Raw genomic sequence first — 23,000 nt, 5'->3', positions numbered from 1 at the left:
AATTTCAATTACTCAGGTTTGAGAAGAAATGGACCTGGTGTGCTACATATTGAACATCAGCTACACTTCCACTTCTAGAGGCAATTTGGAATGCACTTTTAAGACGACCACAAACAACGCAGGCCAGTACCTTTCTGCAACAACCAACCCAAAATGTGAGAGACTACTCACTATAATGAGAAAATAAGAAATGAGGAGGCAAAAAAGTATGCACAATTGTATTATGGCAAACTATTATAAAACCACAATTTTCAGATGATATCGCTCAAGTTTAATCTGACATTTTTTGAAGTCCAGCTGTTACAAGTCCCCAAATCAACTGTATTATGACAAGCTATTATGAAGTCAATAATTCAGATATCACTTTAAAGATACTCAGTAATCTGGTGCTTTGACACTTCAATAAGGGGCTATGTAGTATGCCGTTGTTGTAAAACCTTGGAGAATGAAAAAACTTAAAATTTAATGGTAATTTTAATTATAATTACTCTTTATGGATGAACAATTGAACGTGCGAAGTGGATAATGAGTATTTTATTCTTTTTAACAGACTGGTTCCTTCATTTTTTTTATTTTAATTTTGGAGGTCAATATTTATCACAAGAGGCATTTTTGCACATGGATTCCAAAGGAGGCAAGCTGTGCTTTGAGTTTATAAACTTCAAGAACTACTAAACCAAAATCAGACTCTTTGTTACACCAAAAAAACAAATCTCTCAGACAAGTGTGTATTTTTCTTTATTATTTCCAATTGAGCAAAAAAATTGTTTGACTGGGAAATACTAGTTTCTCACTTTCACTTAATTTTACGTAGCATGATAACTGTTTCTCAAAATTTATATCTTGACTTTTGATTTCACTAATTTTCTACCGTAATGTTGATTGTGTTTATTGTTCTGTTTTTACAACTTGTGACTTTATTATCAAGAGGATACAGAAGCTGGCTAATGTTGATTTCTATGGTAAAGATGAATATCAATGTATTTATTCTCTACTATAGGAGCAATATTATATAGTATATTATATGTGCATACATATTTTATTAATATTGTTGCTAATGTTATTATTAATTGATATTAAACCATGTTTGCACCTTAAATTTTTGAAACTTGTCCTGTTTGCATATGTTGCATTACATGTATTCACATATTTGAATTTTGTTGCCCACGTGCACTACATTATTCCCGTTTAATCTTTCTTCTTATCTTTAATCATACATGGCGGATCATATGCCAAATATAGTTCACATGAATGTTTTCAGGAGAAAATCAGAATACACATAAATTGGTACCTGTGGCTACTAGTCAACATGTCAATAAGGCGGTCAGGACGCTCTTTGTGTTTGTTTGCATAAACATTGATAGCAGCCCCCAAAACCTGCAAAGTCCATGTATAATAGATTATCAACTTAATGATATAATTGAATAAGCTTGAAAGAAGGATAAAAATGCCATACTGATATCTCATTTGGTTAAATTAGGTACGGCTTACTATATAAATTGCTTCTATGATGGATGCGTGGGACTATAGGGAAGACATGATAGTGCGATGGGTTTGGATCATATAATGGGTTAAATATAATCCATTTAGCCAATCCAAACTAGATTAAGACCTAGTTAAAACTTCCATCTTCATATTCAAGTTAACATATAAATTTTCCCTTCAAAGTCAAACTCTCAGATTGCTGATACTATTTCCAAATTTTAGGATCACAGGTGGGTGTATTTAATATCTCTAAAGTATAAACAACTCACTTTAAATAAATAAAGAACAAGGCTAATTATATTCATCCATAGACCAAATTAGAACTACGAAATCTAGAAATCTCTTAAATTTTTATTTGTATTTTTATCCACCATAATTCCGGCATTTGCTTCAATTTCTTCCAAAGCTTTGAAATTTTCTTTTGGCAAGTGTTAAGTTGAGAAAACAGTAGAAGAGATGATATTTTATAAGTATACCATAGACAGAGCACTAACATAGTAACATTACCAACAAAGAACAAATTGAAGAGTACCTGATCCCAATCTTCATCATCAATTGTTCCTTTAATGTTTCTAAAAAATTCTGTTAATTGCCCTCCCTTCTTCCTCTCAGCAAGTGATGCAGCAACTCCAGCATATATGTCGACAGCTAGAATCATATTCCATAAACAAGGAGTTGTAGGACAAAATATTTGATAGTCCATTCCAATTCTATAAAAGATTAAGATAGTACCTGGAAGATTGAATTCGTAGATCACTTGAAATGCTAAATCAAAACTCCTCTCAGCAAGAGTCTCTGCAATCACGCACCTCCTCCTGCATGAAACACATTGTTATAAGTTACTAAAAATTTTACTCGGAGGCACTTGGACAGAAGAAATTCTTCACTTCCTACCCCCAAACCTCTTTCTAGGGCACACAATTATCCATTACCTTTATCACATTGTTATACTTACTACAACTTCAAACTGCTCAAAAGTTACCATTAAAAGATTTATTTTACTTTTAAAGGCTTCTAAAGTAAGACCATACAAAAAGAGATGGAGGGTGTTAATAACACAGATCTAATCTCTTAGTTAATAACTGTTAATTAATACAGAGTAATATGTTGAACAGTCCAGCTAGTGATGCTACTCTAAGGCAGAACCAACAAGTAGTAGAAATTAGTCAAATTACAATGGAGTATAGTATTTATAAAGCTTATTTATATAAGTCAAAAGACTCCTAGATATGCTAAAAGTTTCCTAGAGATATATAAACCGTATTTAAATATTAATCACATTCTCTTTTAACTCACTCCCTCTCAAGTTGGAAGGTATCCAACTTGCACAAATAGGCAGTTGAAATTCCATAAAAAACATCTCATACTCCCCCTCCAAACATAAGAAGTTTCACTATTATATAGAACCACTCAACAACCCTATTGTGCAACCAACTTGCGTATCTCCATCCCAATATACCAACATTACTCTCATGGACCACTCTCACCAAACACTCACGCATCACAATATAGTCTCTATGTGGTATTCACACCATCCATCAAGAGAGGCTCTACCAAGAGCCAAACTCTGATCACCAAGAATTCACATAGCATGCATAGACTTTGTAATGGCATAATCTAAATATCTAATTCGGTAATTCCCTCTGGTCCCCATATCTAAAGTCTCAATCTGAGCCCTTCTTTTTTAATAATAACTATATACTTTGTAGACAAATATCCAATATTGAGCCTAAAATCAAACCAAAATTCCAGCCCAATTCATGAAATCAAATGCACTTCTCTCTGCGTTGTTCTTCGCAAAACCCCATAAACACCTTCCTCTTCAACAAACTCATAGACCACAAATAGACAAAGCAGACTTCTTCATGTGCAGGTACACTGCCAGAGTACAATGCCCAGTGGCACCACTTAGGGTTCTGACCCCAAGGAGGTATAATGACCTTGTAAAGCTCTAATACCATGTTGACTAATACAAAGTATTAGATTGAATGATTTGGAAACTTCCAGTTCCAGCCATCGGTAAGGTGAAAGCAATGAGCAGTAGGCAAGAGAAAGAACTTATATTGATATAATCTGTGATATAAAGATTACAATGGAACCTAAATTTTACAGGCTAATCAAAATGAGTCAAATGACCCCTACATGAACTATAAATCTCCTAAAGATATATAAAGGCTCTCTACATATTTATCACATTCTCCTTCTTCACAATAACAAACTTGTTCTCAGCAATGTTTAAAAAGGTGGTTTTGAGGCACGCCTCAGTCTGAGGCGATGGCATTACACCCCAAGACATATGCCCTTGTCTCAAAACAAAGGGCGTACGCCTCATGCACACAAGGAGGTCTTTGAGGTGTCAATGCTGGGCCGAGCAACTCAACCCTGAATGGACACTTCGGAGAAAGGGATATTAATAGTTTGAACTACTACGGAAGTCTAAGAGACAAGAGACGTTAATTACACATTCTAGAATCTCTCAAAACTAAGAGTTCGAGTTCTAGAACTCTATAACTATCTAAAATATTAATAATATAATTAATAATTGATAATAACATACACACACATACACACACACATACACACACACACACACGTACACATAATTTAATAAATCGCATATTTTTAGTTTAACTATTTTGGGTCTATTTTGAGGCTTAGGCCTTAAAGCACCTTGTGGCTTACCCCTTGCCTCTCCAATACAAAACACTCTGAGGCCTGTTTACACCTTTTTAAACCTTGGTTCTCAGTGGGTGAGTGAAATCTTGCGGTAATAGAACAAAATTCCTACCATTTGTAATGTAACTATAGAGACCAAGTTTTCGGAATGAATTGTTGAAAGGCTCTAACATCCATGATTAAAAAGTACTTATCTATCCCATTTTACCTTTTATCTGTCATGTTTACTATTCATTAGTAAAACAAACACTTTCTTTTCCGATTATTTTCTTAATTTTTTAAAATAATTTTTAAATTCAGATTTGTGTTTAATAATACTTCTAATATAGTTTCTAAATATATAGATTTAATATAATAATACTAAACTAAATATTATGAAAAATTAAATTGTAAATAACTTGAGGAAACTGAACTACACACACAAAATGGGAGAGGGAGTAATAATTAGAGTGAAATTAATAAAATGGAAAGCATGGGTGTGATTGAGAAATGACCAAATACCATATGCTCTATACATGATTTCATCCATCTTGTGCCGGATGGAGAATAGGCACGTGACAAATTTCTTTCACATTCACATTTAAATTAGTCTAAGTATACAAGTTGGAAAAGAAGTGTATACAATTTATCATTATCCACCTTCATGGTTTGGGAAACACATCAGGATTTTCAATGTTCTAAAGAGGCCAAGTTGAAAGTTATATATAAAAGTGAAGAATAAAGAGATGAAAGTAAAAAAGACTCAAACCTGAAAGTTTCAAGGTCATTTGGATTCCCAAAGAGAGAATGCTTCCACTGTGGTCCCTCTGCATCATTAAAGCATTTCACAACATCTATCTGCAAATCACACAGCATGCAACAATTTACAACTCATTCAAAAAGTATAATTTATTAATCTCTAAGAGGTACCAAATAACTTCCATTGATAAGAGTTTATTCCACTTTTGGTCCTGCTATAGTGTCATTTCCACTTTTAATACTCAACTTTTAAATCATTCTACTTTTAGTCCAAAATATCCAAAATTCCCCATGTGAAAATCTCAAAAAATTGGCCACCCTACTGCACTCAAGGGCATTTTAGGTATTTTTGAGTGAAAGTGGAATGTTTTTAAAGTTGACTAAATGTAGAAAAAACCAAAGTTGGAGACCCAAAGTGAAAAGACCAATATATTTGAGGGACCAAACATTGAATAAACTTCATCAATAATTACAAGCAAAATAAACAAGCAACAAGAAATAAAAATGAAAGAAAAACCAATTGTTTAATTATCTCAATCATTGTGTAATTATGGCAGTGTCGGAACTGCACACCCTTGGGAAATAATCTGACATAGGTAAACATGAAATCAAACACAACAATGCCAAAATTGAATACCATTGGGGAAATAAACACAGCATATCAAAATCAAATGACTGGAAAATAAAGGCAACAATACAGGAAATGAAATTACTTGTTCAAAGAGGGCAACATGTGGTGCATGTGGCAGAGTCTAGCAGTCAAACTACAGACATTGAGTCACCTTGGCCCATTCTTATATTCTATAATAAATAGATTTATTGGAGTTCTCATGAGCAAAATTTGGCTGTTGTAAGTCTTGTGCTATATTCCCCAGAGTCCAAGTTCTGTTACTTCTCTATGCAAGCCTCATGTATAACACCCATTTCCCATTGCCCACCATATATAGAGCATAGCACATTGGATTTATGAGATAAAAGACTTGAACAGCAAGAGCAAGGCACACTTAAGAGGTGAAGTTTTATTCTCTCTATGCAGATGCAACATACATACATACATAGCATGCATAAGTGCAGATTGAAGCACAAAGAAATATTTAGCCAAGATTCAGGTTTCGTAGTAGCACAATATAATTACCTGGATGGAAACTCTAGCAGCATATTTGACAAGTCCTTCTTCAGTAAGCTTCTCAGAGGCACTTTTCCCTCTTCCACCCTTGGTAACAAGTTTAGTAGATTCTCCTGCTTTAGATCGAGCTGACAGACCATCGTCAAAATGCATCTACGTTACACAAAAGGATTAGAATCCACAGGTATTAAAGAAAAAAAAAAAAAGAAGTGAGAACTGTACACATTTCCTTCTAGTAATCCATATGAAAAATAATTGGCTATATTGTTCCTCTTCTGGTAGATATGTATATGTATCTTAATGTTGTGAACAACCGTTCACCCCAGTATTTTAAAAATGACCTTGTAGTCTTTCATAAAATACTGCTTGTTAAGCTAGCCTTTATAAATATATACGGCCATTGGAAGTACTGTAGAAAACATTGAAATCTAGGAGATCTTATGTTCAGCAGTTAAAAGGTGCATAAATTGTGGTATCTAAAACGATAACCAACCTTGGCATGTTCTAAATGTCTTATAGCTTCCTCTTGAGAAGATGAATTCATAAATAACTGAATACAGCAAAGCCCAGCAGCTACATGGTCTTTCTTGATTACCTGAGTAGTTTTAAATAATTACAAAATGGGATATGAAGCAATATAAAATTTGATGTAAAAAATCCAGAGAAAAATAAGACAAAGAATGTAAGATAGAAACTACTAAATCCAGATTTCAGTTGTAGCAGCCTAACAGGTCTTTGAAACACTTGGGGAACCAGGCTTAACAAATTTAAATCAGAAGAGAAAAAGAAAATGTCTTCTGTTAAGAAGATGGATAATAGAATCTATTAAAGATGTAAATTTGTACAATATATTCAAAATAGAAAGAAAAAATGTGATTACAAGATGCACACAATAATCTATTGATTAAAAAAAAATCATTTTGTGAATAGATAGCAATTAGAAAGCCAAAAGCATGATTAGCATCAGTGGCAATTTTTCTAACCCGATCAACTGATAGTACGTAGTAGTAATCTATAGCTTCCCCTTCATGATAACTTTATTTTAGGAAAAATGCAAAAAATGCAGACACATTTTCCATGGCAAATAGGCAAACTATGGGAGCCATCTAAGCAACACATTAAACTATCCTATTTGACCTCCAACCTCAAATTCATATATTGGGTCAATTTGGAGCATAAAAGCTTCCTACAGCAACATCTTGAAGTCTTCTTTTAAAAAATAAAAATGCATAAAATACTAGTGGTACTATGTAAGAAATTCAAGAATAATTCACCCATAGTGGCATATAATTCCCCCTTTGTGATAAGTTTATTTTAGGGAAAACTCTAAAAGCACAAGGCACAATAATAATAATAATAATAATAATAATAATAATAATAATAATAATAAAAACAAATTAATAATAATAATAATAATAATAATAATAATAAATAATCACATTTGCCAAAAGCTAATCTCTGGTAGTTTGTACCAAAACATGGAAAATTATATTTGACAAAAATAATGCTGGCATTAATGTAAAAATTGGGATCCAAGCACATTAAGAAATCCCATTTGATATCTGATCTTAATTCAAACAGTGTTCATTCAGATGCATAAACTTTGCTTCATCAGAATTCACAACTCTTTATTAATTAAATGCAGAGGCAAGTGGTAATCTCTAAACAGATTCAAGCATGCAAGTGGAGGATCTTGATTAGAGTATGATACATATCTCATTAACAGCAAAGAGTCAAAAGAAAAGAGAGACGAATTATACCTGAAAATTGTATAGATAGTTGAAATGTTTATGAATCTCACAATAGTTACAAATGCGGGCAAGAGCAGCAACAGTCTGCTGATTCACTAACGGGTCTAGTGATGTTGTCTTTGAGGTTCTTGCTGACAACAACTCCTCCAATACAGGCATGGCCCCATAAGCAATGCACAAATCACACAAAACATCAAGGGTACCATAATCTGTTGCCAGAGAATCTTGTCTTTGAGGGGAAGTAGATGAAGTAACCGTGCCTGAAGATGGCTGAGGTGGTGGAGGAACAGAAGTCGGAGGGAAAAATAACAAGCAAGCATCCTTGTAATGGCCATGCCTAAACATGAAATCAAGCAAAAGCTGACGAGCATACTGCATAGTTTAAATAATTTGTCAGTACTGTAATAGAAATTGAATATCCCCTTCTCTCAGACCAAAACATTTGTAATTGTCTATAAAAGTTGAAGGTATGTATTAATATATATATTAATATTTTGAACATATTCAAAGACACCAGAGCTGACAAGAAAGTAGAATAAAAGAAGAACAGAGCCACAAAAGGATGAGAAGAGTGATCTAAAACTCATGCATTATGGTCAGTGGTACATAACCATGCTAGAAAAAGAACACCAATAGCTGGATGTACAAAGAAGTAATGTACTAATGTTCACTTTCATAAAATAGGAAAATATGTTCAGATATCAACAAATCAAGCATGCTTCAATTTCAATTTTCTTCTTTTATCTTGTCATGTGTTAGGGATGGCTGTTGGATTCCTCGGTGAATAAATTTCTGTGTACATGAGTTGCATCTCCTTTTTGTGCTTACAGTAATACATATTTTATTCACAAAATATAATCTAATCAAACATGGCATAGCAAAAAAGAATGTATCAAGATATATGAAATGACAACAACATACATCCAACTATATTCAATGATGTGTTCCATGACAAGTAACCGTTTAAGTAATTATTGAGGATAACAATTAATTATTTACAAATTGATCTAGATACTTAAATTATTCATGCCAAGAAGGAAGGAAGACAACAGAGAATTAGAGAATAAAAAGAGAAATGGAAAAAGTAAAAAGTAAAATGAAAAGGCAACTCCAACTTATGATGAGGTAACTTTGAACTTACATCTTGAAAATAATTTACACACTCGAGGTATCTCACACTATCCAAGTTGCTACGAGGTCCATCTTCAAAGTCAGCATCATTAGCAGCAGAATCATTTGAAGAAGGTTCATGAGATCGCCTGGATCTCTCTGAACGTGGAAATGTTGATGGCATATACAATATATTAAGATAGGAATCAGCAGAAAGAGAATCATCTAGAATAGCAGGCGCACTTCTCGCCAAATGTTCATACCTGTACAATATTAAAAGATCAATGCTACATATTTACTGATTTTCCAAAACAGTGCAATGAAGCAGTTCACTGGGTTTTCAAAACAGCCAAAGATATATGTAGTATTATATCATTTTTTAACTGTGTACATATATTGTCAGGCAAACAATACTGATAAAAAATTCAGAAATCCTTGTGAGAACATATATTGTCAATTTTTAACCAGGTCAAGCAACTTTACTAACAAGCCAGTCTTAATACTTTAAGGGGGAAAAGTGTCAAATTGACCCCCTAAGTCGGGTGGATAGTGCAATTAAGCCCCCTAACTGAAAAAAGCTCCAATCAAGCCCCCTAAACCGGTAAAAAAGTGCAATTGAGTCCTAAATGACTTGTTTAACAGGTTACTACTCCTTTAACTGAAATTAGGTACAAAACTTTGTAATTTGTATCACATTTGGTCCTACTGTCAAATTAATTTGTATTTTATATATAATTTTATTAATTTTTAATATTTTTTTTAAAAAAAAAACACAAAACAAAAGTCGGCAGTCCCAGCTGGGGACTCCGACTTTTGTTTTGTTTTGTTTTTTTTTTTAAAATTATTTAAATAATTATTTTTATATTATTAAAAAATTTTGTAAAATTATTTTAAATTATTTAAAAATAATTATTTTAAATAATTTAAAAAGAAAGAAAAAACAAAAAACAAAAAAGGAAAATTACATTTTTCATCCCTAGGTTATAGTGTAATTGTAGAATTTGTACCTAAGTGTTAGTCATACTCACTTTTCGTCCTTAAGTTATCATTGATGCTGCACTTTTTGTCCATTTACTAATAAAACATTATGGACGAAATTTACAATTTTAGTATAACTTAGGAACGAAAAGTGTAACGCCAACATAGAATTCGTCCTTGAGTGTTGGTCATGTTCACTTTTCGTCCCTGAATTATACTAAAATTGTAAATTTCGTCCCTAATGTCTTATTAATAAAGGGACAAAGAGTGCAACATCAATGATAACTAAGGGATGAAAAGTGAGTATGGTAAACACTTGGGGACGAATTCTACAAATTAATTTGACAGTAGGATCAAATTATTTAAAGGCCAGTGGCTGTTTTTTATTATTTTTTATTTTTTATTTATAATAAATAATATTTTTAATAAATAAAAAATAAATGTTTTGAAAAATAAAATAAAAAAATGAAAAAGTGTTAAATTGGCCCCCTAAGTCGGGTGAATAGTGCAATTAGGCCCCCTAACTGAATTTAACCTGATAAACAAGTCATTTAGGACTCAATTGCACTTTTTTTCCGGTTTAAGGGGCTTGAATGGAGCTTTTTTCAGTTAGGGGACCTAATTGCACTATCCACCCGACTTAGGGGGCCAATTTGACACTTTTCCCTACTTTAAGGTAATTCATGTGATTTATGCATAAAGAACGTTTTACAGTGTTAGTCTTAATGACATATAGTGACCATATAACTGTTAACAAATGCTTCAAAAGCAGCAAACAGAACTACATAAAAGTTTTCAAAAGCAATAAAATATCTGCTTTTTGTGTAAAGAAATCATCACAGACATAGTCATCCTATACACTGTTCATATTCATGGCCACAGCACTGTTGTAATGATAGTACACAATCTTTTGATGTTACATTCTGTATTAAGCCACCAACCAATATTCTAATAAGGATGCAATACATTAAGAAAGATGTACTTATCTGCTTCTATTTGACCGTAAAATAACCACCATATAATGGATGGATAGGGAGAACAGAAAAGTTTGGTGAAAGATGAAATGTATGCAACTAAAGTTTTACTATATAAGGATTTTTCAATAGTAAAAAATCATGATGTGTAGAAGATTTGACATCTTACATTGACCGTGCAGATGAAACATCAGCAGGTGGGCCTCCTTCTATTGTATTAATAATCTCCAGAATCACATTTGCAGGATCACCCTTGTGTAATTGAAAAGCTTGCCTATACATTATGAGCTAAACAGTAAGGAATACAATGCTTTCCAGAATACAAATTATTCTTCTATTAAAAAACCATTTTGCAATTATCTTTGTGAAGCAAGAAGAGGGACCAAAATACATACTTAAATTTTACTCGAGCTTGTGCATAGTGCTCCATCCGGATTAGAGCATGGCCCCAGGAATTCCACACGGGAAAAACATCAATCTGATGGTGATTGATGTCAGTAAGCACTAAGCAAATTAAAATATATAATATGGCTGTAACACAGATTCAACTAAACATGAAAGGCAATATTTCATGTACCTTGCACTTCTTGGCTGCATATACAGCCATACTGTACTTTTCATCTAAAATTAGTCTGTTTCGAAGACGTTCAGATGACTCTTTATCAGCAATATCATCAAGTGACACAGCTATTCCCGAACCAAGAAGGCTCTGCAGCAATTCAGCACGTCCTAGCCAAGCCTCAACTTGTGACAGTGCCTCTGACAGCTCATCTGTTGATTGACTACCCACACTAGAGCTGCCAGCACCAGAAGATGCATCATCAGTATCTCTATTTCTTTCAGAGTTAATTGACATATCGCTACCCCCTGCAAGCTTCCTTAGCAAGGATTTAGCAAAGAACAGGCCCTGCAAGAGCAAAATTGAAGACATTACATCAGCAGTCCATGAATAATTTAATTAACAAAAGTCTCAAAGGAGTACAGAGCAGATACCTGCACAAAAGTTTCCGTCGCATGATATGCATGACCAATAGTTTCCATAGATGCATTTTCAGGTACTTGTTTGGAGGTTAAGACATTTTTCATTTGATTAACACACAAGTCAAGAGCCCCTTTGGCAGATGCACTCTCCTCCGAACATAGTGAAAGCAGTGCCTTAAATACAAAGTGCAAAAATAAGAGTCAAACCTATAATTAAATCAGTACAACTAGCATGCAAGTCATGAGTGTTTTTGGAGCTCCACAAAATGCATATACATAATGAAAACACTAAAATAGTGAAAATACATAAATTGTGATACAAGAAAAAACTAACACAATTTAAGCCTTTCTACATAAAAAACCTCAATAACAGTACTTATTCGACATGGTAACATGAGGACATCATTCATTTGATATGCCAATCGGGTGCTATCAAATATCATGACACTGAACAGAAGATGAAGCGATGTAGACAATATTCTGTTGAATAATCAGAAAAAACTCTTGATGTCTTACAATGAAAGAACCCAATTATCTAATCCTGTTTTGGCAACACAAAAGGCAAAAGACTTTAAAGCTGTTAAGAATGATCAACCTAGTGTTGTGTTTAACACCAAGACATGTGTCATCACATGTTACAGGTAAATTAGGGAACACCGGCCATATAAGCACACCTCACAGCATAATGATAATAGCAAACTCAGACTTGACACAATTATGTGTATATCCCTTGGGAGTGAATAGTTGAAATATTTTAGGCAATTTATTTGTTCAGAAATAATATCATTGATTGCAATTAAATATTGTTTACTCATGACTCGAGAAAAATTCAAGAATAATCTCTAAGTAATTATTCTTGAGTATTTTCAATTGTTCTAGTTGCTGATCAGTCTATGAACCCAGAATGTTCACCAAAATGACTTTCAGATCTCAGTAAATGGCTACAAATAACTGAAATATGGAGAGAATAAGTGAGAATTTGAAGGGACTAAAACCTCTGGAATGCTAAGAGACATTTACTCTAATAAATATCCTTATATTCTGTCTCTTCATATTCTTAAGGGTTTTAGATTGAAAATAAAAGATAGAGAAATATTCTCTCAACCATCACATGGTCAGGTGGACTGAATGGAGGTAATCATGTGGTAAGATGGATGGACTAAGGTAGAAAACTAGGACTGTCATTGAGGCTACATGATTCAACACTGAAGGACTTCGCACAGTACATGCAGTAAGCATTTACCCCTTTAATTAAATGAAAAATCAAGAAGCCTAGTTTATCTTTCACACTTTTGTATATTGTGCTAACTCAACAAAAACTCTAATACCTTAAAGAGTGTAATGTCAGGAGCACTTTCATAACGATGAGAAGAACGAACAGCTTCATCCTTCTTTAAATCACCTGTGAGCATCCACTCCTCTGCAATTGCAGCTGTAGGAAGTCGCTCTTGCCCATCTGCAGAAAATGATGAAGCACGATCTTCTTGAATACCAGTCATTGCCTCCCAAGCCACTCTCTCAGATTGCATTAATCCAGAGGTCTTTCTCTTCCTGTATGTATCTTTTGGAGCAGATTTATCTCCACTATTGCGTGGAGTCCAAGAAAAAGCCCTTCGAGCTTCTTTTTGCAAGTTACTTAGGCTACTTGTAAAGGATGACCGTGCAGGTGTTACAGTTTTTGTCTTCTGCCTAGACCTTTGAACCATTACTGAAACTCGGGGCTCCCTAGGTGTATTAATGCTGATAGCAATAGCTTTGACGGCATATGCAATAATCAGACTGTTATCTCTCAAAGAGGGGAGCTCTTTAAGAATCTACAGATGATTAAAAAATAAACCATTTAACATGTTATTTGATAAACTATAGAGTAACGATTTATTACTGAATGAATAGTAAATGAATAATCAATAAGTAACATTATTACCAAAGAAGCAGACTGGAGTTGCTTCCTCATCAGTAAAACTTCCAGAATCAAATGAGGGTGCTCATGCAGAGAAGAGCACCTTTGCTGCCATGGTAATGGTAAGGCAGCCAAGACCCGAAGACCTAATGCCCATGAGTTGAGCCTGGAAACCTCCACCTCTGATAAATTATTATCCTTTCTCTTCAGAAAAAAGTGAACCTTCACAGAAAAAAGAAATAAAAATACTTGGTAAAAAGTTTCAAAACAATTTAATTATATGGGAATGAGCAGTAGAATAATGTATTACAAGAAGCTGTTTTGATCGAAGGTTTGGCAAAAGCTGCATTGCACTCATTGCAACAGGTAAAGCATCAGCTGTGTCACGCAAAGAAGAAAGAAACCGTGATGCTTCTGCAGGACCCCCACCATTTAAAGGATCTGCAGTCAAAAGCTTCACAAGTTGACGGCCCTGCAACTCTCTCCGTAGTTCAATGGAAAGTCCTTCACTTTCAGCAACTTCTAAAGCAGCGGAAACAGCTCCTTTCTCAGCCAATTTAAGTGCAAGGCCCTCGGGATCTTCCTTGCAATCTGTCTCAACCTGAAAAGGTCCAGAGTTAACCATAAAAACTGAAGACAAAAAAGAGGCTCTCCAAAGCTTAATATCTCCACCTATTTTACTTATCATGAAATTTATTGAACAAGAACTTATTACCTGCTGCCAACTGGTGTAGTGGTCATCTGCACATAATATATGGTTGTACCTTAGGAGAGCTCGCCTCATTTGAACCACCTTGCCATATGAGCAGTATGAAGACAAATATTAGTTTATTCCAGATCATGTGACATTTGGAAGTTAATCAAGAGTCTTTCACTTAAACTATTTTATCGTAAATACAAGCAAAATCTATATTCAGCTATTTATGTCCATATTCTTCTATGTTTCTGTTATTCCACACTCCCTTCTGCTTTAGCAATTCATATGAACTCAAAAGTACCTTCAAAACAAAGGGGGCTTAACTTAGACAATGATTTTAGAAGGCATTTGACTTCACTAAAGAAAGAGAGGCTTTTTCTTTGGCAGTTTGTGCTAACTTTGTACAAGATTTTCTAATATGACAAATTATGTCTTTCATGAGATCATTTAGTTTTCTAGGCTTCAGTAAGATAGCTTTCTATGATCTTCAAAAGATATGTGTACATGCACAACAAGAAAGTGAAAACAAGGAAGCAATAGGAAGATGTGATAAACAAGTATGCCAAAACATAGTTTGATGTTAATAAGAAATTCTAATTCAAGGGCACCCAAAGGATTTAGCACTTCATAAAATTGAATATTTGAATGAGAAACAAAATGCATGATTCCATGAAGATTATCCAACAAGATAAAATAAAGGATTAGTTTGAGTTGTGAGATCAGAAGTCTACATCTAACTATATACTATCACAACTTCGAGCAGTAGAAGATAAATCTGAAGTCTAGTTCTAAATATGCACCATCACAACACTTCACAGACCTTATCTTTTAAAGAATCCTTATCATGCAAGTGGCAGCTGCACATAGTAAGGACATCCAAAGCAGCATCTAGCTCCCATTTGTGCAAATATCTGAGACAACAAAAAAAAAAATGCAATTCTTAAGAAAGTCACTCAACATTGACATAAATTGAGGAAAAAAGTAGCACATCAAAACAATTAGAAGCATTTTTGTAATCCCCATCCCAGTGTTCAACAAGGCAACTTGAAGTAAAGGCGATTAAAGAATGTAAACAAAAATGCAAAATATCAATTGGATAGATGAAAGTATCAATAAAATACTAAACAGGTCCTTAACATTTAATATGTCTCTTTATCAGGGAAAATATAAAAACATGCACATATGGCTAGCAGTTTGAAATTAAAAGAGTTAAAGGAACCCAGATCCTTTCCAGGTATACAAAGAAGCTACTACAAGTTCTAAAAGACTAAAAGAAAGTAAAAACCAATGAGTGTAGTATACATTAGTTCAGAAACCAATTCTGGCAGTCCTAACCCCTGAAGCTGAACCCAAAGAAAATTTAGCGGTATCAATCCTACTAAAATGTACATTACATAAAAACTCATAGCCAAAGTACACATTCACATCTAATGATCCTAACAGTAGATAAGAATGAGAACCATATGCCCAACTCTTCCAAACTCTCCATATATTTCATTATCTATATAGATCACAAATGTAAGAATAGGAAAGAGAGAGAGAAATAGAAAATACAACAGCAAGAACTATAATACTCCCACCAAGCACATTTAAATCATGAGCTTCACATCCCAGACACAGAACATTAACAACAGGCAATACTTTTGAGTCCATCCCATAAGATATTCTAAAAACAGAAGTCTGGTTCAGATTTGATTTTGTTGAGTAGTTTAAGGGTTGGACAGTACTGTCCAATCATCCAGTTGATATGTTCTCACTTAACTGGATTTGGTAGCCTTGGAGTCTTTTCTTGTTATATACGCGGATATATGTGTAAGTGTGTACACTAGTACTATTGTTTTTTATAGTGGTACTGTGTATTTTTTTGTGGTAATTTGACCTCATTGAAAGGAAAGAAGCTGCTGAACATCAATAAATGTCACTTGGAACATGTGAACTAATATGGTTAAAGTGCCTTCTTAGTTCTTAGAGCATTAAGATTTTCTGAACTAAGTTCGATCATTTGTGAAAATCAGGCAGCAATAATATTGCATCTGACCCAGTCTTTCATGAGAGAATAAAATATATTCAAGTTGACTTTGTTCAACAGGAAACCTAAAAGTCACTACCTAGTCTATTAGCTCAAATAATAACAAGTTGGCAAAAGAATTCACTTAATCCCTTAGGCGGCATAAATTGAATACATTTGTATCAAGCTTGGAGTTGATATACACACTCCAACTTGAGGAATATAACCATACAACCATCCTGTTGACATGTTCTCACTTATCTAGATTGGGTTAACAAGTAACAACAATAATGATAAAAATGAAAATTTAATGCCGTAAATATTCCCCTAAAATTCCCACTGAAATAGATTTTTAAAAAAAATTATTTTGTAGAAAAGAATCTGTTCCAAAGAAGTATATGTATGCAACAAGTATTAGAAGGAAGAAACAAAGTGTGATATAAATAAATACCCATGGGGAACATAGCAGAAATAATTTAGATGAACCAACATTTAGTAAAACATACTTGAGGGCAAGTCTAGCAGCCAGTTGTTTATCCTTCAACCTTAGACAGTACTGCCAACTGTTGCTCCAGATGCGGTTGCCTGAGTAACTGTAAGACTGCCCTGAGTTATTTTCTTCTCCCCGTTCAACTAGGAGTTGAAGCAGCCGGTCAGAGGCACCATTGCGCAAGAAGCGATCAGAAATAGCAAGCGCATCCATTAACTTTCCTTCATCAATTAAGCTGTAGCAAAAAATAAATATGAACATTGAATCTATAATCCCCAGAATTTCCAGTTAAGTAATCTATGAAATTTTGACACCAGCTCAGTTTCTTTCAAAAGAAAAAGAAACAGCAATAATAATAGAGTTTCGCTTGACACCCTTCATCCCTGAAAGGCTGAAACACAAAATGAAACTAAAACTTGAGGGGAGAACCACAAGTGATTAGATACTCTTCATAATAAAAAGAAAAGACCATCATGCATTCATGCTTGGGATGAAAAGGACTTCAGTAAGCTCATTCTTATACACTAAGATTAAAAAAACTTCAGCAAGAAAAGGACTAAAATAAACTTCTACTGTTGTGAAAGTGGTGAAACAAGTTAAGAACATACCGCTCCACAGCTTTTTCATAGGGACCTTCATTTTCCCAGTCAAATGAAAGGATAACTGAATCACGTTCAGCAAGTGCAGACTTTGGAGGTTCAACCCAAGGATCAGAAGAAATGGTTTCCTCATTTTTAACCTCTGGTGATCTTTTTATGATGTTATTGCCTACTGCATTTTCATCAACTTCTGATTCAGTATCACTTTCATAGTCACGAAGCCGTTTCATAGATACTCTACTTTCAGATTCATCTTTATCATTCTTTGATGAATGCTCAGCCATTACAGAAAATTCTGACACTCTATGAAGGTTGGTTTGCATCTGTATCCAGCGATTCAAAGTTGGAAACCTGTTTATCAAAATTACAGAGAATTACATGCATAGCATACAAAGCAGCAAACTAGAACAAATGTCTATAAGTTATGCACTAACCTCTCAGATTGATCAAGTGCAAACTCATAGAATAATCTATTTGCATCAGATGGTTGTAACAAGCCACCATGAAAAGATCTGGAAATGGCATTTTCGCTGCCGCGGTGAAGTATACTGCTACCAAAGACACATGCCAAGACAGCCCTAACTGGGGATAACTTAATAAGATGCTTTATTATATCTAGATGTAGAGGGTACAAAGGTAATCCAGTAGTGGATGAAGACTGGCTGAAAGAATCAAGCTTAGCTTCTCTTGAAGGAGAAATTACTCTGCTTTCAAAGTAATTCTTAGGATATGTAGGAACCGATGCGATACTAGCCCAGCCATGACCATATCTTGGAGGGTACACTGGAGGTACAGATGCAGAAATTACTTCATGCACAAAATCGGCAGACATTATGTCTGCGGCCTTTTCAGCTGCATCTGTGCTGCCTCTCTCAAAAACCAGACGAGTTAAAAGCTGCAGAAAATAATCATGAGAAAAATGAAGAAATAACCACCTGGAAAACAGAATAGACAATCATGGCAAACCACATTGCACTTTCTTTTCTTGTTTACCATGTCGGGAGGAGAAAGGGTGAAGTGCCAAACCCTCCCATGGACCATGGTGCAAAAAATATAATAAATAAATAAAAATAAAAAGAAGCCAGGCAAAACCTCAATCAATCCTCCTACTATGAACATGCATTTAAATGTCATTTCCAAGACTGCTTACTTCGCTATAAAAAAAATCCAGACAAAACCTCAATCAATCCTCCTATGCACATGCATTTAAATATCGTTCCCAAGACTGCTTAGTGCTTACTTTGCTGAAAGCATCCTCCTGACCTAGTTCTAAGTTTGGTAATCATTGTCAGAACATTTCAAACAAAATAGCCAAGCAAGGGAAATATGGTGCTGCAGAATTTCAAAAAAAAAAAAAAAAAAAAAAAAAAAAAAATATTCATTTGTGCCTCCCTCTTCTTCTGTTTTACCTAGCATGATGGTTGACTTGCTAAACCAAAAAAGTAACAATTTTCCCAAGCAGTTACGTAACAAGCCACACATCTCATGCATACATAACAAGTTGGACAGAAAAAGTCAAAACTATTACAAATTATCGAAGTGTATATATTTCTCCATAAAATATAACCAGCAAAAGTGCTTGTTAATATTCTACACTGGAAAGAAAAAGGGAAAGATGATTGGTGTAGCACATAAGAAAAAATCAGAATAAAGATAAGCCATTTAGGTAATGAAAGTCAGCAGAACGGTAAGAATAGACTTTGTTTACAGATCAATGCTTTAATCACCTCCACCATTAACAATTCCTTGCAGGGCTAGGATTTGAAAAAATATTGGTAAGACTCATACTGTTCTTAGCTTGATTTCAGCAGCTGTGAAAGTGAATCATTTTTTAGCCAACATGAATGATGTTTACATGAACTATATTACATCATTCTATTGGACTGCCCAGATAATAGAAACAAAAAGTAGCTCATCTACAGCTGGTTATGCGGGAGCTTCCCCCTTCTACCCATCTATTGCATTTTGAATGTATTGAATACATTTACCAAATGGACAATAGATTTATAAGTAACAAACTGGCAAGTCAAAAGAGTAACGGAACAGAAAACCTTACAGTGTAATCAATTAATGACTAAGTGGTGAGAGTGCAACTGGAAGAATCAACAATGAGAAGAAGGAAAAAAACTCACATCTTTAGGCCATTCATAAACGAGTGAGAAGTAATTGAAGTCATGAGTTGTGTCAGTCCCATCAACAATGTCACCAATTGCAGCAATATAGAGAACAAATTGTGAGAGATATGTTACTGCCCTGGAGCTTAAGGGACCAAATAATCTCTTCCCTGCTTCTTTGCCATCATAGTTGCCAGAATTTATACTATTTTCACCAGCTGCAGAAGCTACTGATAGTTGTTTCAAGGATTTCAATCCAAGCCCAAGAACACCATTTCTGTCACACATTAGAGACCCTTTCCTGTCAGAATATGAACTTTCCCCTGTAAAGTTATCTTTTTCTGTTTCTTCATCTGCCACTGCTCTTGCAAGATTATGAAGCTTACCTGAAATCCAAAATACGGAGTATTAAATCATGTCTACTCTTGATTAGCACATAAACAAGAAAGAAGTAAGAAACTTACCGCTAAGAAACTGCCTTTTTCCAATATGAGCATCTTCAATCATTTGATGAAGCATAACAAGAGCACGTTCCCTATGCCCTTGCCGGTTAAACTCCTTTGAGAATAAAAGGGGCATCTCTCCAGATAAAATAACCTGAAGAGCTGAAGATTTATCCTGAAACAAAAAAAAAAACTATCACCCAAGTATTGCCTTGTAAAGCAATCTACTATCAAAGAGATATAAGAAACATTGTCTGAGAAGCAACCAACGAAAAAAGGTAGCTTCAGAATAATGGGAGTGCATGGCAACAGAGAACTGTTTAACCATTCTGATAACATAATTTCACTGCTGAATAGGCCTGAACTAGCAGCAAAAGAAACTTAAAGTGAAATATTATTCTCTTTAAAAAAAAAAAATTTATAGCTGTGCTAATTACTGTTTACTAGCCATGGTGTCCACATTTCAACGCTAGAAAAATCAGCAATTCAGCAAAAAATTTATAGTTGTGCTAATCTATCTTGAGCAGCCTACACTGCAGACTTATTTACTATTGCATTTAAGGCTTTGGGGAGAGGAGTAGTTTCTTGGGCACACCTTTCATTTATTATGTCCCTTCCCAATACTTGTTATCTTCCTATATAATGTCTTGTAATATGTTGTTCTTAGTATGGAGTAATAACTAATAACAGAAAAATAGTTCAGTTTCTTTAAGGATTCTTTCAACAAAAATGTTACTTCAGTGTACTTGGATTATAAAATCTAGCCCCATTCCACACCAATGGCATTCCTTTGGCGTACTGGGATAAAAAGGAATGGAATTTCATGATATTTAGAATAACTATTTCTTTTAATAATTGGCGTACTAATAAAAGACAACCTATTCTCGGTTACAGTAAATCCTGCTAAGATTCACGAAATAGAAGCCATAGAGATCACACTACTGTACACATTCTGCAACATGTGAAGAATTCAAAATAATAAACAGCTTTCCCAGTTCAAGTATGAGCATAAATGGGATCTCAAAGTGCTACCTGTTCAAGTAGCTCCTGTAGATGTTTAAGGACACGCTTAACCACAGATATCATAGCCATATCATGAATCTGATCCCAGTACTTTGACCCCATTTTAGGGGAGCTACCAGGATAGATCTCCGAAAGGATAATCTGAGCCTGCAAGAGAATGAAAATATGAAATCATATCCACAATCTAAACTCAGTTTGGAATTCCAGGACTAGTATCAAGATCCAGAGCACCTAATCATAAAGCTCTATGTTCAAAGAGTTTCCAGGGCTTGAGCCCCCTACTGAGAAGGCACGGGGTCATTCAAAGCATTCAAATCATTCAAAACAACATATTCTCACAACTTCATTAACACATACAAGATTGGGATACAGAAAGAGAATGCGATAGTTCCTTCAATGAAAAGCAGGAGCACTACAAAGAAAGTCACTAGACATAGCAACACAAATGCTTGTTTCAACACATAAAAGAAGAGGCTGTGAGAAAAGGAGGGAAGAAAAGAATAGTCATGGATGATTTAGAGAACTCCCTAGTCCCTAAAGAATTACCTAAACAATAAGAGCATGTTTGGTTCACGGAATGAAATTTGGATGAATAGAAATCCTATTTCATAAAGAATGGAGGATATTAAGAATTCTATTCCATTGTTTGGTTCGCCAAAGGAATAGACCTCAAGAATTATATTCTACTGTTCTGTTGGTTTAAGGAATAGGAATGGAATAAGCATTCGAAGACAGAAATACCTCTACACGTGTATTTATTTATTTATTTTATCTATATAAAAATATATAATTACATAAAGGCTAATGTTCAAGTGCATCCACTTGTTCCTGTGAGTCACGTGAGACACTTCGTAAATGCACACAAGCTACTACATGAATGCACACCGGGTAGATTGTGTGCATTCATACTGGGCGAATTGCACACAATCTAGTCTGTGTGCATTCGTGTAGTATCTTGTGTGCATATATAAAGGGTCTCACGGGACTCGTGGGAAGGGGTGGTTTCATTTCATTATTACTCATTACATAAATAAATAAATAATGTATATATAATAACATATATAAGCAATATATGCGCATGTGTGTGTATACAAAAAGGGTATTTTCAGTATCATGATCAAATAGCTTTTTGTAAGAACTCGAGAATAGATAATACCAAGCCCCCTCAAAATGGTTATTCCCCTTACAACGGGAATAGCTCATTCTCAAGAACATTATTCCCAGGAATAAAAAGCTAAACAGCTTAAACCAAAAGATGGAATAAGTTTGTTCCAGGAATAAATATAGCAAATAAATTTAAGAAGAAAGTGAATTTGAAGGCTACCCCCCAAAAACAACAAGAAAAAGAATATGTAAACAGAACTCTTGACTGTAAATAACTAGCTATAATATCAAATCAACGAGAAATATAAATTCCTTGAAAACTCTCCAACAAGATATATTCAAGTACAAAATTACAAAGTATACATGATTTAGAAAGGAAAAATTATCTAGAAATTAATCACCTAATTAAGAGCTGCATTTTCCGAATTCTCAAAAGAAAACCACAAAAAAGTCAGAAAAAGAATTTATACATGTTAGAATCTAAGATTGGGCCAAGATCACTCAACTGGGTTGTAATGCACATGGGTCCAAACCACACTAAAAGATTGAATCCAATCAATTAGCTAGTCTAACTCAAGGTCTTATAAACCCATATGTTTCTCTCTTATTTTATAAATGTAGAACTCTTAACACTCCCCCTCAAGTGGACAACCGGGCCATTCCAAATCTAACCGGTTGACCACTTGCAATTGGATTGGACTCTCCACTTGAAATAAAAGCTTTGGACGCCACCACTACCACAAACAAGTGGGTGACTCAAAGTAGACCAAGCACAAGCTTGGGATTGAACCCCCCCCCCCCCC

General features: G+C 34.5%; 1 protein-coding gene across 1 annotated transcript in view; it reads right to left on the bottom strand.

The window, feature by feature from the left end:
• The window catches only part of LOC116027922, a 37,852-nt gene that overhangs the window by 695 nt on the left and 14,157 nt on the right, over nt 1–23,000 (bottom strand). The window contains exons 12-35 of the mRNA XM_031269709.1: nt 21,103–21,240; nt 20,092–20,245; nt 19,646–20,013; nt 17,948–18,408; nt 17,523–17,864; nt 16,931–17,149; nt 15,237–15,327; nt 14,435–14,512; nt 14,030–14,320; nt 13,744–13,941; nt 13,148–13,633; nt 11,832–11,993; nt 11,416–11,745; nt 11,234–11,316; nt 11,008–11,112; nt 8,918–9,149; nt 7,786–8,148; nt 6,519–6,620; nt 6,035–6,178; nt 4,910–4,998; nt 2,218–2,300; nt 2,018–2,133; nt 1,292–1,377; nt 35–134 (exon numbers count right to left, since the gene is read on the bottom strand). Of these exons, the coding sequence (XP_031125569.1) occupies nt 35–134; nt 1,292–1,377; nt 2,018–2,133; nt 2,218–2,300; nt 4,910–4,998; nt 6,035–6,178; nt 6,519–6,620; nt 7,786–8,148; nt 8,918–9,149; nt 11,008–11,112; nt 11,234–11,316; nt 11,416–11,745; nt 11,832–11,993; nt 13,148–13,633; nt 13,744–13,941; nt 14,030–14,320; nt 14,435–14,512; nt 15,237–15,327; nt 16,931–17,149; nt 17,523–17,864; nt 17,948–18,408; nt 19,646–20,013; nt 20,092–20,245; nt 21,103–21,240 (4,821 nt within the window). The remainder of the gene's footprint in view (nt 1–34; nt 135–1,291; nt 1,378–2,017; nt 2,134–2,217; nt 2,301–4,909; nt 4,999–6,034; nt 6,179–6,518; nt 6,621–7,785; nt 8,149–8,917; nt 9,150–11,007; nt 11,113–11,233; nt 11,317–11,415; nt 11,746–11,831; nt 11,994–13,147; nt 13,634–13,743; nt 13,942–14,029; nt 14,321–14,434; nt 14,513–15,236; nt 15,328–16,930; nt 17,150–17,522; nt 17,865–17,947; nt 18,409–19,645; nt 20,014–20,091; nt 20,246–21,102; nt 21,241–23,000) is intronic.

Source organism: Ipomoea triloba, chromosome 1 (assembly GCF_003576645.1).
Source record: "Ipomoea triloba cultivar NCNSP0323 chromosome 1, ASM357664v1".
Classification (NCBI taxonomy): Eukaryota; Viridiplantae; Streptophyta; class Magnoliopsida; order Solanales; family Convolvulaceae; genus Ipomoea; species Ipomoea triloba.
Note: the sequence above shows the minus strand (reverse complement) of the source record. Positions and strands in the feature narration are given on the sequence as shown.